Raw genomic sequence first — 12,683 nt, forward strand, 5'->3', positions numbered from 1 at the left:
TAAACTGGAGAGGGGCAGATTTAGACTGGACATAAGGTGGAATTTCTTCCCTGTGAGGGTGTGGGGAGGCCCTGGAACAGGTTTCCCAGAGCAGTGGTGGCTGCCCCATCCCTGGAGGGGTTCCAGGCCAGGTTGGATGGGGTTTGGAGCCCCTGACCCAGCGGGAGGTGTCCCTGCCCGTGGAAGGAGTGGCACCGGATGGGCTTTAAGGTCCCTTCCAACGCATTCTATGCCTCTATGAGCCTACGAAGGTGTATTTCCCGTCTCTTCACGGCTCCGGGGCAGCTCTCGCTCCCGGTACCGCCGCTCCCCTCAGTCCCGGCGGCCCCTTTGAGGCGGGGCGCGGCCCTTTCGAGGCCGGAAGCGGCGGGAGCGGTCCGGGCCCGCCATGAGCCGCCCGCCATGAGCCGCCCTCCCGCGCTGCAGGCGCAGACCTGCGGCCCCTGGGAGATGAAGGAGCGCCTCGGCACCGGCGGCTTCGGGAACGTGGTTCGCTGGCACAACAAGGTGAGGCGGCGGCGGGGACCCCCCTCCCTGCCATCCTCGCCCCCCCCCTTTCCCGCCGGGGCCCCCCCTGAGCCGCGCTGTGCCCGCAGGACACCGGCGAGCAGGTGGCCATCAAGCAGTGCCGGCAGGAGCTGAGCCCGCGCAACCGCGACCGCTGGGCCCTGGAGATCCAGATCATGAAGAGGTGAGGGGAGACAGGGCCGAGGGCGGCCGGGAGGCCCGCGGGGGAACCCCGGGACCGACCCGGGTTCGGTCCAGAATGGGGCTGATGGGCCTGAGAGGGGCCCTGAGGAGAAGGGCTTGGGGTGCTGGGGGAGGAGAAGGGCTTGGGGTGCTGGGGAGGAGGAGGCCTTGGGGTGCTGGGGAGGAGAAGGGCTTGGGGTGCTGGGGAGGAGAAGGGCTTGGGGTGCTGGAGGAGGAGAAGCTCGACAGGAGCCGCAGTGTGCGCTCACAGCCCAGAAACCACCCGTGTCCTGGGCTGTACCCAGAGCAGCGTGGCCAGCAGGGAGGGAGAGGGGATTCTGCCCCTCTGCTCCGCTCTGGGGAGACTCTTCTGGAGGATTGGGTCCAATTGTGGAATCCTCAACAGAAGAAGGAGATGGAGCTGTTGGAACGGGTCCAGACGAGGCTACAAAGATGATCCGAGGGCTGGAGCACCTCCCATCTGAGGACAGGCTGAGAGAGTTGGGGGTGTTCAGCCTGGAGAAGAGAAAGCTCTAAGGAGACCTTATAGCGATCTTCCAGTACCTGAAGGGGTACAAGAAAGCTGGAGAGGGGCTGTTCACAAAGGCTTGTAGTGATAGAACAAGGGGGAACGGGTATAAACTGGAGAGGGGCAGATTTAGGCTATACATAAGGTGGAATTTCTTCCCTGTGAGGGTGGGGAGGCCCTGGAACAGGTTGCCCAGAGCAGTGGTGGCTGCCCCATCCCTGGAGGGGTTCAAGGCCAGGTTGGATGGGGCTTGGAGGCCCTGATCCAGCAGGAGGTGTCCCTGCCCATGGCAGGGGGTGGAACTGGATGATCTCTAAGGTCCCTTCCAGCCCAAACTATTCTATGATTCTTTTCCTGCCTCAGCGGTTCTGTGAATCTCCTCTGGCCACAGCCGCCCCACTGCTCCTTGTCCGGCCTCGCACCCATGCTGTCGTTCCTTAGGGCGCTGCTGTGGTGCATGGAGTGTGGGAGCAGCAGTGCGGCACCCGCCTTCCCGAGGCACAGCTGGGAGTGCCTGCGTGGTCCTGGCGGAACGCACTGACCACACATGGAATGCAAGGAGTTGAGATGAGTCCCAGCCCGTGAAGGATGGGTGAATCGCAGACCTTCAGGATTCACCTGTGCAGTTTCTCAATGGATTAGGGTCTTTGTAGGGCTGCATGATGACCATGAGCACATTGAGCTGCGTAGCTCTTGCAGAGCAGCCGTGTCTCAGGTGTTACCTCAGCTCCACTCATTTCCAAATGCTTGCCTCGTTTCCACTCCTCAGGCTGAACCATCCCAATGTGGTGGCTGCCCGTGACGTCCCTGAGGGGATGCAGAAGCTTGCGCCAAATGACTTGCCATTGCTGGCCATGGAGTACTGCCAAGGTGGAGACCTCCGCAAGGTGAGGTCCCTGTGACGGTGACCAAGGGCTGGATCAGTTTCTCGGCTGATCCTAGAGTTCCTGTTGAAGGTTTTATGTAAAACCTGTTTTCACATCCTGATGCTTCCTAATTCTTGTCGTGGCACTGATAGGTTTTGGCGGGTTGGTCCTTGATGACGCATTCAACTTTTGAAGACTTAAAACTGTTGCTGTCTGAAAGTTGTCATGTTTATTGGGCTGCAATTGACAGTGTGAGGAGTTTGCAGATAGAGGATGAGGGCATGTGTGAGGGGTGTGCATCAGAGTGTGAGTATAGCTGAGGCCATCTGTGGGCTGTACCCTTCCTGAGAGTGATTAACTCCTATCTGTCATAGGAAAGAATAACACGTTAATTCTAATCTTACTGTTTTTCTAACCTTTGCTGTAATCTGCCTGTAGTTAAAACCTAGAGCTTAGAGCTGAGATTTGAGCTGATAACGCCAGGCACAGGTGAAATGGCTACGGAGGGTGACACAAGTAGAAGGAAGAACGTGGGGATGATACTAACTTCTTTCACCCACTCTTTTCTCCTCCTGTGTGGTTAGACCAAGGCCTGAAGCTGTAGTTACTGCTACCAGAGGTCACAATCCTGTAGAGTTTTGTGCCTCTAGGGAAATCCATTGCTGTTACTGGAACTTCTTGCATCTCTGAGAGTTTGTGGGACTGTGAGCTTCACTCAGGTTACAGGAGGGAAAGACTATAGTCAGTATTGTCTTCTTGCAGTACCTGAATCAGCTGGAGAATTGCTGTGGCTTGCGGGAAGAAGCTATTCTCATCTTGTTATCTGATATTGGTAAGTGGTACAGTATCTTCAGTTGTCTGAACTATGGGAGCCCTTTCAGTGCCAAATGCACTCCAAGGATATGCAGCAGTGGCCTTAATGGTTCCATTCTAGACTGACCTTTGAAGGGTATACTTGTTTCCTGCCTTGCTCTGCCTCCCTCCCTGTGGGAGAACCAACTTTTGATTTTTATTCTTGAAAATGTAGGGACGGATTGTCTTGCCTAGAAAAAATGCCACCCAGGATGTCTGAGAAGGTCCTGGATAGCTGAGAGTGACTCTAGGTTACGCTGCACATCAGTATCCACCCTTAGCTTAAGAGCTGATCATCAGGACTTCAGCGTGTATGCAGTCAGTGGGTTTCCATTAACGTTTGGGCAACTGCCATGTGGATTCTAGACAGACCTGGTGCAAAGATTGCCAAGTGCTGTCTGGAGACTTTTGAGGTGGAGTTTTTCTGGTCAGGCTGTGTTGTGATCTTACTAAGTCACAGCTGAGGCAAAACTGGATAGGTGCTAAGGCTTCAGAGAGAAGATATTTAGGAGGTGCATTTGGGGCAGATATATGTTTACAAAGTGAGCTTGTGGCCAGAGTACAGAAGTGCATTTGTCATTACTTTTAATGCAGATGTGGCTGTTGGGTATTACCTCCTGTCCTTTGTGTTCCTAGAACATTTGTATTCTGCTGCCTCACCCTTGTGCTCATTAGGGAAATGATGCTGGGTGCTGACCAGAGACATTGGCAGATCATGTTTAGACTGAAGTTTATGTTCACACATTTGTGTGTGTATGGGACAAGAGACAGACCCATATTTTCACTTGTACGATCATCTTGGCAGTCTAGGAAAGTCCCTGCTGACTGGATGCTAGCCAGTGTTTTTTCCCGTTTACATGAAGAGTGTGAGGGAAAACCCAGAGAGCAGTCTCTGTTTCCAGAAGTGCTCGATGCTGACTCTTCCTCTTGTACTTGGTGTTTCATTGTGCATTTGATTGTACAAAATATGACCCAAAAGCCATGCTTATACTAAGCAGAAATGAATTGTTATGAGCTCGTGCAAGGTCCGCTCTTACAAGTGGCTTTTTCTGTGTCTCAGCTTCTGCTCTCAGGTACCTTCATGAGAACAGGATCATCCACAGAGACTTGAAACCAGAGAACATTGTGCTGCAGCAAGGAGAGCAAAGGGTAAGCAGGAACCAGGTGTTGCTGCCTGCACAGACAAGTGTACAAGGAACGTGTGTGTGCTTCATGCAGTTGCAGTGGTCCCTCTGCAAGAGAGCTCAGCCTGGGATAACAGCTCAGGTCTGCGTGTCAGATGAATGGTATTCTGCATGCAGATGAAAGGTTGTATTAGACCTCTGATAATGTTTGATGTTTTGACTTTCAGGTATTAAGGGAAGAACCAGACTGTACAGGTTGATAAAAGATGTCCAGTTCTATGAATATCTATCCAATGACAACTTTACCTACTTTTAGGAGTCTGCAGGAGCCTTCCATTTCCATCTCTTCGTTCGCATCTTTCCTGCATACCTTTGAGGAGCTGAACCTTTTCTTTCTCTGTTGTATGGCGTGCTTTAACAGGCCTTTTCTCTAGTGATCTTAGTCTCTGTTGTTTATTTCAGTTAATACACAAAATCATTGACCTTGGTTATGCTAAGGAGTTGGATCAGGGAAGCCTATGCACATCCTTTGTTGGGACTCTGCAGTACTTGGTAAGGAAGGAATTCAGCTAGAAAAGCAGCTGCCACTTTGCAGTGGGATTGCGTTAACTGTTATCAGGCTTTGGGCTGGGATAAAGTGCTTGTCCTGGGATGGGGTGCGTCTGGGGCGCTGCAGCGAGCAAGGGTGGCTGTATTTTTGTGGACACTGGGTTTGCACAGTATCTGCTGGCTGTATCTGTTATAAATAAGGAGCAGGAGGGCTGCTCACCAAGAGAGGATCTCAAAGCTTGTGAGAGGCAGAGCTTTCAGCACCATCCTTAATCTATTGTACGAATGCTGATGAGCTCTTGAGGGATAGAGCTAAAAGATGGGTCGCTTTGTCTCATGCGTGTGTGTGTGTAAACTGTCTCAGGCTCCAGAGTTGCTGGAACAGCAGAAGTATACGGTGACGGTGGATTACTGGAGCTTTGGCACACTGGCCTTTGAGTGCATTACAGGCTTCCGCCCATTCCTACCCAACTGGCAACCAGTGCAATGGTGAGTGAGCTCGAGCCAGGTGACAAGAAGAGTGTGTGCAATGCAGTAGTCCTGTTTGTAGAAGTAGAAGTCTGGTCCCTTGATTCCTGGGGTAGCATCCCTATGTTCCTTGCCCTTACGGAGACTGACTCCCTTCCTGGGAGTTATACCTGAGCAATTTCAGGTATACCTGATGCTGGTTCTTTGGGATAAGGACTGACTCCTGCAGGGCAGGTAGCTGAAACCAAAGTGACGTCTGTATTATCTCCGTGAAGAGTAGCTTTAAGAGCCTGCTAACATGCAGGCTGGGAAAGGCAAGTGATTTTTTCACCATTGTACTTGCTTGAATTCACCAGGCATACGAAAGTGCGACAGAAGAGTGAACTGGATATCGTTGTTTCAGAAGACTTATCTGGAGAAGTCAAATTTTCTAGCAGTTTACCCTGCCCGAATAATCTAAACAGGTGAGGACGAGAAATCTCTTATGCCATGCTGGCATAAACTGTTTCCTCTGCAGAAAGGCCAGATTTATATTATATGCCTTACTAAGTTAATCTGTGAATAAACTGAGTGCATGACACAAACAGTGCTTGTTTCCCTTGTCAGACTTGTGTTGTCACGAGTGTCTGTCTCTGCCTTCTAAGCACTGTGTTTATGATTGGGGGACAGAAGGGAAGTTGTTTCTCAGTCCTGCTGCAGAGACCAGGCCATAGGGTGACTGGAAATGCACTTTTACCTCCTCTGATTCCCTTCTTCTTTTGGTCCTTCAGTGTTTTGGCTGGGAGGCTGGAGAAATGGCTGCAACTAATGTTAATGTGGCACCCACGTCAGAGAGGTACAGATCCAACATATGGACCCTATGGGTGTTTCAAAGCTTTGGATGACATTTTGAACTTGAAGGTGAGCAATGGGGTCTTTTTTACCCCGAAAAGTCTCTCAGAGAGCAGTTGCCTATGAGAGAAGAGGCTTGAATCGTAGACCTAGGAGGAGGAGCAGCAGCAGCAGAGAATCGCATTTAGCTGTCTACTGACAGTGACAGGTGCTTTCCTCTTGTTATTTGAGGACAAATACTCCCTGAGCTTGCAGAGAGTAACACATGGCTTGTGTGTGTGCTTGCTTCCATATTCTGGTGGAGGATTCTGTGGCTGAAGCTGTTTGATTGCCATGTAGCCTCTCTTCCAGTTGGTGGAGGACAAGGACTTTGACATAATGTTATGAAGTAGCTGCAAATTGACTTCTTGAGCCTGGCAGGTGCTTTGAACAGGTTATTGGTGGCCAGTGTCTCAGTCCTGGGATCTTTGCTCAAACGCTACCAATGTTATCTTCAGCCCTTCTCATATCGCGCTAATCTTCTCACAGTTGCTTCATGTTTTGAACATGGTTACGGGGACGGTGCACACCTACCCTGTGACAGAGGAGGATACGCTGCAGACTCTGAAGGCCAGGATCCAGTCAGATACGGGAATCCCAGAACAGGACCAGGAGCTACTGCAGGAAGCTGGACTTGAATTGTTTTCTCAGAAATTGGCCACTAAACATATAGCAGATAGCAAGGTGAGTCTGGATACTTTCTTTGAGGGGGGGCAGTGCTCGCTTTGGGATCACAGCACTCCTTGCTGTTCTGGCACGCTTTTGTCACAGTGACCACATAGACCTAACAGCCTTTGCAGAACAGGCACCTTGTTGCCTTTGGTGTTCAGTCTTTGCCTGAGGAGGAACATTCTCTTTATGGTGTTACTGAGGCTTGTTTTTGATGAGAGAACCTAGTTGGGTCTTTTGTATTCTGTAGGTGAATGACACTGCAGCTGCAGACAGAGACCTCCTCTTCCTCTTCGATAACCAGAAAGTTGCCTACGAGGCTCAAGTTGCTTTGCGTCCCCATCCAGAAAGTGTTGACTGCATCCGTAAGGACTTTCTCTAGCATGAATGCGAGAGGTTGGCTATGTTGAGAGTGTGGCCTGTGTTCTGTGGCCTGTATAGGGCAAAGAGTAGAGAGAGCTTTTGTGTGTTGGGACCGAACAAGCAATAAAATGGGCATAAAAATAGTATTAATTCAATTTGTCAACAGAACTAAGGAGAGGAAGTGTTTGATTGTGATGTACCAGGGAAGCTGCGTAGGGGTTAGCCAACTGTAGGCTTTGCAAGAGGTAATGTGCCCTCAACAGAGCGATGTTTTGGTCTGTTTTGTCATGTGATAGCACTAATTTTAGGCTTCATGCTGATACATACGTTTCTTCCCCCCTCCCCTCTGTTTCCAGTTCAGGATCCAAAGAAGAATCTGCACTTTTTCCAGTTGAGGAAAGTGTGGGGTCAGATCTGGCACACAATCCGGATGCTGAAAGAGGACTGTAACCGACTTCAGCAGGGGCAGCGAGCAGCCATGTACGGTCGCACTTTCTCTACAATACTTATCTCTCTGCCTTTGCTCCCTGGTGTAAGGGAAAGGAAAGGAATGGGACCTTGTTGGAATGGGGAAGCCCATGACGGGAGCGGTTAATGGTTAATGAAAAGATGAGAGTTCTGTCATCTGACAAAACTGCTTTTGTGTTCACTGTTACATTCTGGTTACTTTTGATGTAAGTGCAAGCCTGCATTTTTAGTGTGGGAGGATAATAGGAGCTTCTTCTCGCCCATGCAGGATGAATCTGTTGCGTTACAATAGTACCCTCTCGAAGATGAAGAATTCTATGGCCTCCCTTTCCCAGCAACTGAAAGCAAAGCTGGACTTCTTTAAAACAAGCATCCAGATTGATCTGGAGAAGTATAAAGAGCAAATTGAATTTGGAATTAGTGAGTATAGCATCTGTCAAACAGAGGTCTTTCTACACCTCTTATTCCCACAAAATATCTGCCTTTTCCTCTATGAACCAGAGGAAAGCAATCACTCTTCTTTCATTCCTGTAGCTTCTGAGAAGCTGCTGTTTGCTTGGAAAGAGATGGAGCAAGCTGTGGAACTTTGTGGGCGGGTATGTTTCTAACTGCTTATCCTAAAGAAAGAGACTTGGTTTTTGTTAGTGGTTTGTTGGTTTTTTTTTTAATTTTTTTGTCGTTGTCCTCCCTCAAATGGAAACCCCTTTTGTCAGGGCTGATTCCAGGTGTCACTTTGCCTTGGTTTGGTTGGCACCATATTTGTCCATTGCCTGTTCTTCGTGAAGCTCACTGTGTTTGTAAGACTTGGTGAGGGGAGGAGGGAATGTGACAGGAGACTTTGCAGTGGTCGTGCTCAGATGTCCTAACCAAATCCTGGAGCCAGAATAGCTGAAAGGGGATATGGAACCTAAGTTAAGCAGAATGGAACATGAACAATTGAACACGAGAACTTTAAGTATCACTCTTGGATTTTGAAAAGGCATCAGTTTCGCATTCTTGCTGTGTATTCCACCTGCTCTCAGTAAGGCAGTCACTCTTTTGGCACAAGACAGCGTAGCCCTTGTAGCTCAGGCCAAGGACTGACGTTTCCAGATGAGGAGTATAAGGCAACTAGTTGATATCTTTTTCCAGTGCTCGGCCCTCCTCTGTTGGGAGGAGGCAGAGGGCAGAATGACGGTCTAACAAGCAGCAGCTTCTGCATGTGAACAAGCTCAAGTGAAAAACAGAATCTGGGATGCTGGGAGTGGATGTGGCTATGTGCTGAGGGAAAAGTAGTGATAGACGGAATGAGAGATCTAGAATAGCCAAGGAAAAGGAAGCACGATGGCCTGGGAACTACCAGTACATTTACTACAAAGTCTGACCCTTCCACAGTTCTTTATTGCAGCCGGAATTTTTTTTATCAAAAATCTCGGAAGTTTATTTTATCCCAGAGCACCAAGTTGATTTCTTTGAATTGAAATTACTCGTGGTCTTGTCTGTCTTTGTCCAAGGCTGCTGTTTGCATTTTGCTGACGTGAGTTTTCAGAAATGTGAATAAGAAAGGGAGAGCCAGTGTGAATGGTAGTGTCTCTTGGTGTGAGACTGTCCTCTGGCTTATGTTCTGCCCTGCCTTCAGGAGGATGATGTGGATCAACTGGTGAAGAGGATGATGGCCCTGCAGACAGACATTGTGGACCTGCAGAGAAGCCCATTAGGTCGCAAGCAAGGAGGAACACTGGAGGACTTGTGAGTTGAATTACTTTGAACTACTGATGCAGGCGTATTTCTAGCTAAGCTTATTCACTGCAAGATGATGAATTTGCTATCCCTGCAAAAATTATGGGGGACTGGGAGGGCTTTGACACTAAAAGACAGTTTTTGACTCCTTACCTATCACCAATCTGAAATGGCAGACTGGTATAGAATAGATTTGAGTTTTTGAACTACTTGTTTGTAATTTAGGTTGTAGAAAAGTCCTTTTGTTCTGTGCCTTTTTCTTCTAGAGAAGAACAAGCCAGAGAGCTGTACCGGAGATTGAGAGAGAAACCAAGAGGTAAAAAGTGTTTTAGCTCAAGGTCAGCTTGCTTTGCGTGGATAGTAACTTTGGAGATGCAATAATGAGCACAGAGAAAACTTTCTCTGCATTCTAGGCCTGCTCATAGGCCAGCTGCACATGGACTCTACTGAACTGCTCTCTTTTTGGGGAGGAGAGTCAGAGACTTGATTTTAAACTGGGCCAGCCTTGCTTTCTTGGTGCCTTCTGAGCTCTTCTTGGAGCAAGCTGTCACTGCAAGCATACGCTGCTGCTCCTCTGTAGGAAGGATGAAAGACATAGCTGTTCCTTTGAGCAGCTCTACAACCCCAAGGCATTAGAGCCACCCTACAAGCTCTGCTTTCCAGTTCTTACCATTTTGAAGAAGGTGGCCAAGATCCAGTGCCGTTTGTCCCAGTTGCATGCCCTGAACTTGGGATGTTTCGGGATTGAAGAAGCAGTGGAAACAAGCCACTAAGAATCTTCTCACTGCAGCCTGTAAGCTTGCCTTTCTGTTTAATACTCTGACTCTCTTTCCAGATCAGAGGACAAGTGGTGACAGCCAAGAAATAGTACGGCTGCTCCTACAAGCAATCCAGGCCTTTGAGAAAAAAGTCCGAGTCATTTACGCTCAGCTCAGGTGAGCTTCGTAGAGTCGGCTCTTATTGAGGGTCGAGAGAAAGCATTTTCTCTTTCAGCAAGAGGTTTTGTTGTAGAGGTTTAATAACAGTGCGTGCAGCTAATGAGATCTGAGTATTACTGTAAAAAAAACCATTGGCAGTCGGGAGCATTTCTGATGTGTGATCTGATTGTTTTTTTTAATAGTAAAACTGTAGTTTGCAAGCAGAAGGCACTGGAATTGTTCCCCAGAGTGGAGAAAGTGATGAATCTGATGAATGAAGATGAGGAAACCGTTGTTAGGCTTCAGGAGAAACGACAGAAGGAACTGTGGAACTTGCTGAAAATCGCTTGCGTGAGTAAAATAAAAACTTGAGTTTAGCCTGTGGCACAGGTTACTGAAATAATTAATAATAAATTTACTATGTGCTATGGTTCTTTTCTGTGTTATTTTCAATTAGTATTAATGCCAAATTCCAGGTGCTACTGGAAATTAATGGAAATAATCTTGTGTGTTTTCTTCAGAGCAAGGTACGCGGTCCTGTCACAGGCAGCCCAGAGAGCATGAACACATCACGCCTTGGTAGCCCCGGTCACCTGATGCTCCAGGTCCCTTCTGGAACCTACAATTTATCAGAATCTGTCAGGAAAAGGTGAGGCAAAGCCTGGTCTTGTGCAGCTGCTGCCGGTGCTGCAACGCTGGGGCTCCTTCTTTGTGAAATAGCAACCCAGGCTTTCTCACATCTTCGGGTTCTGTTACTGGCAGTCTTTCCTACCTCGTAGCTGGACTTTCTGGGGCTTGTGAATCTTCCTTATGAAGAACAGGGAATCACTTGTAGCTTTGCCCACTCCGGTAACAGAGGGTTTGTTTTATCTGGAATGGATAGGCTCGTTTGAAGTATGCTGCCAACAGTAATGGCTGGAGCGTGGTCACCCAAGGTGACAGTAGCTGAGCTGTAGCATAAAGGAGAGAGTGCTTTAACAAAGCACGTGTAGTTCTGGCTTGCGTAACCCAACTAGGTCACCAATTGGAATGACTGACCTTGGTTTGTTTATTTATATGTTAATCTTTCAGATTAGAGGCTGTTCTGCAGCTTTTTCTTGATCACCAATGACTCCACATAATAAGAACCCAACTCCCACTCGGAACATGCTTTCTTTCCCATCCCAGTAAATCTGGGGATGCCTCTGACTTTCCCAGTTGCAGTCTGACTGGTAAAGGTTAATGTTTTCCAGCGCTCTGCAGCATCACCTGCCACAAACACATCCTAAAGGCAGAGGGCAGCACCTCTTTAAATAGAACTGCCATAGAAAATAATGGTGTAATAATTGTTCCTTTCAGTGAGGAGCTGCTGCTGGAATCACAGAAACTCTGTAGCCAACTAGAAAATGTGATGCGTGACACAATGAAGGATCAGGAGCAGAGCTTCATGGTAACGTATCTGATATTCTTCTTGTAAAGGGATTGGCAAGCTCTTGGCTTCAAACTTCTGCTCGTGTAACTTTGCCACTACAGCAATGGCACATTCCTTTTGGACAAGGAGAGAGTAGGAGGTGTGGGAGACACCCACACCTCTGCGTGAACCGCTCCCTGCTTGCTGAGACAGGATTAGGGACTGGAGTTGTGCCGCGCAGTGAAGGGTGGGGGACGCTGCTGGGCTGTTGGACAGAAATACTACAAAATTGCATTCAGAATTTGGGATGGCAACACACCAGTGGGATGCTTCTTTAACAAAGCAGAATATTGAAAGTAAAATATTAAGAGAAAAGAAATAGCTTTAAGCGGTTCTTTTACAGCAGTCTCGTGTTTTTTCACAGAACTATATTGAGCAACTTGTTCACAGTAAAATTTTTAAATCTTTTTGTTTCCTCTTTATTCTGGAGGAATCTCAACTGTAAGAAAGTGCTGACATGCAGTTCTGTTTCTTCCGTAGGCTCTAGATTGGAGCTGGCTGCAGCTTCACACAGAAGAACCAAACAGTCCAGAGCAAACCCAGATGTAGAATCCCTTTGGTTGCCTCTGTGCTGGTTCAGGAAGCCAACTGTGAAAAGCTGCTGCCTCCGAGAGGGAAAGTTCAAAGTGCCTCCTTCTGCTGTCACCTATTGCTTGTGATACGCGTGGCCCAGCTTTTACCCTCCACCTTTTGGGACGCTTTTTTCCACAAAGAAACCGTAGGAAATGCCTGTTGTAACTGCTTGGGAAAAATTCTTTAATTGTGCCTTAAGACAGCAGATGGTTTTACTGTCTGTCTGTCTCTCCCCTTGGGCATCACATGTTGTTTTGCTGCCTTTTAGGCTTTCTAATGAACAATGGACAACGCCTGCAATCAGCTTGCACAGTCACTGGTAGATGTCACCTTCCTAATAGACTTGAACTGTGAACTTAATTTCTTAAATTTGCTGATTTGCACTTTTCTCCCTAAGTGTAACGGTTGTACTTATCTAATATTTGTTTCCTATATGGGAACGAAATGATTTAAACCATGTAAACTTTTGGTTTGCTCTGTTTGATACCCTCAATAACATTATAATGAAAAAGCTGCTTTCACTGTGCAGGTCTCATACACGTGAGAGGTGCAAAGGTGTTATCGGAGAGACCACAG

The 12,683-nt window shown here is 48.1% G+C and overlaps 1 protein-coding gene across 1 annotated transcript; it reads left to right on the plus strand.

The window, feature by feature from the left end:
- The first annotated feature begins 282 nt into the window (after positions 1–282).
- IKBKB (inhibitor of nuclear factor kappa B kinase subunit beta) lies at positions 283–12,621 on the plus strand. Its single transcript, XM_054049713.1, has 21 exons — positions 283–507; positions 597–691; positions 1,989–2,106; positions 2,848–2,917; positions 3,998–4,086; positions 4,524–4,613; positions 4,975–5,099; positions 5,435–5,542; positions 5,849–5,978; positions 6,438–6,632; positions 6,868–6,982; positions 7,337–7,460; positions 7,717–7,868; positions 7,983–8,044; positions 9,067–9,176; positions 9,434–9,483; positions 10,003–10,102; positions 10,288–10,435; positions 10,606–10,733; positions 11,423–11,513; positions 12,015–12,621. Exons 1-21 carry the CDS (start codon positions 403–405, stop codon positions 12,081–12,083), a joined length of 2,274 nt encoding a protein of 757 aa, XP_053905688.1. The 5' UTR covers positions 283–402; the 3' UTR covers positions 12,084–12,621.
- The last annotated feature ends 62 nt before the right edge of the window (positions 12,622–12,683 follow it).

Source organism: Cuculus canorus, chromosome 26 (assembly GCF_017976375.1).
Source record: "Cuculus canorus isolate bCucCan1 chromosome 26, bCucCan1.pri, whole genome shotgun sequence".
In the NCBI taxonomy this organism is placed as follows: domain Eukaryota; kingdom Metazoa; phylum Chordata; class Aves; order Cuculiformes; family Cuculidae; genus Cuculus; species Cuculus canorus.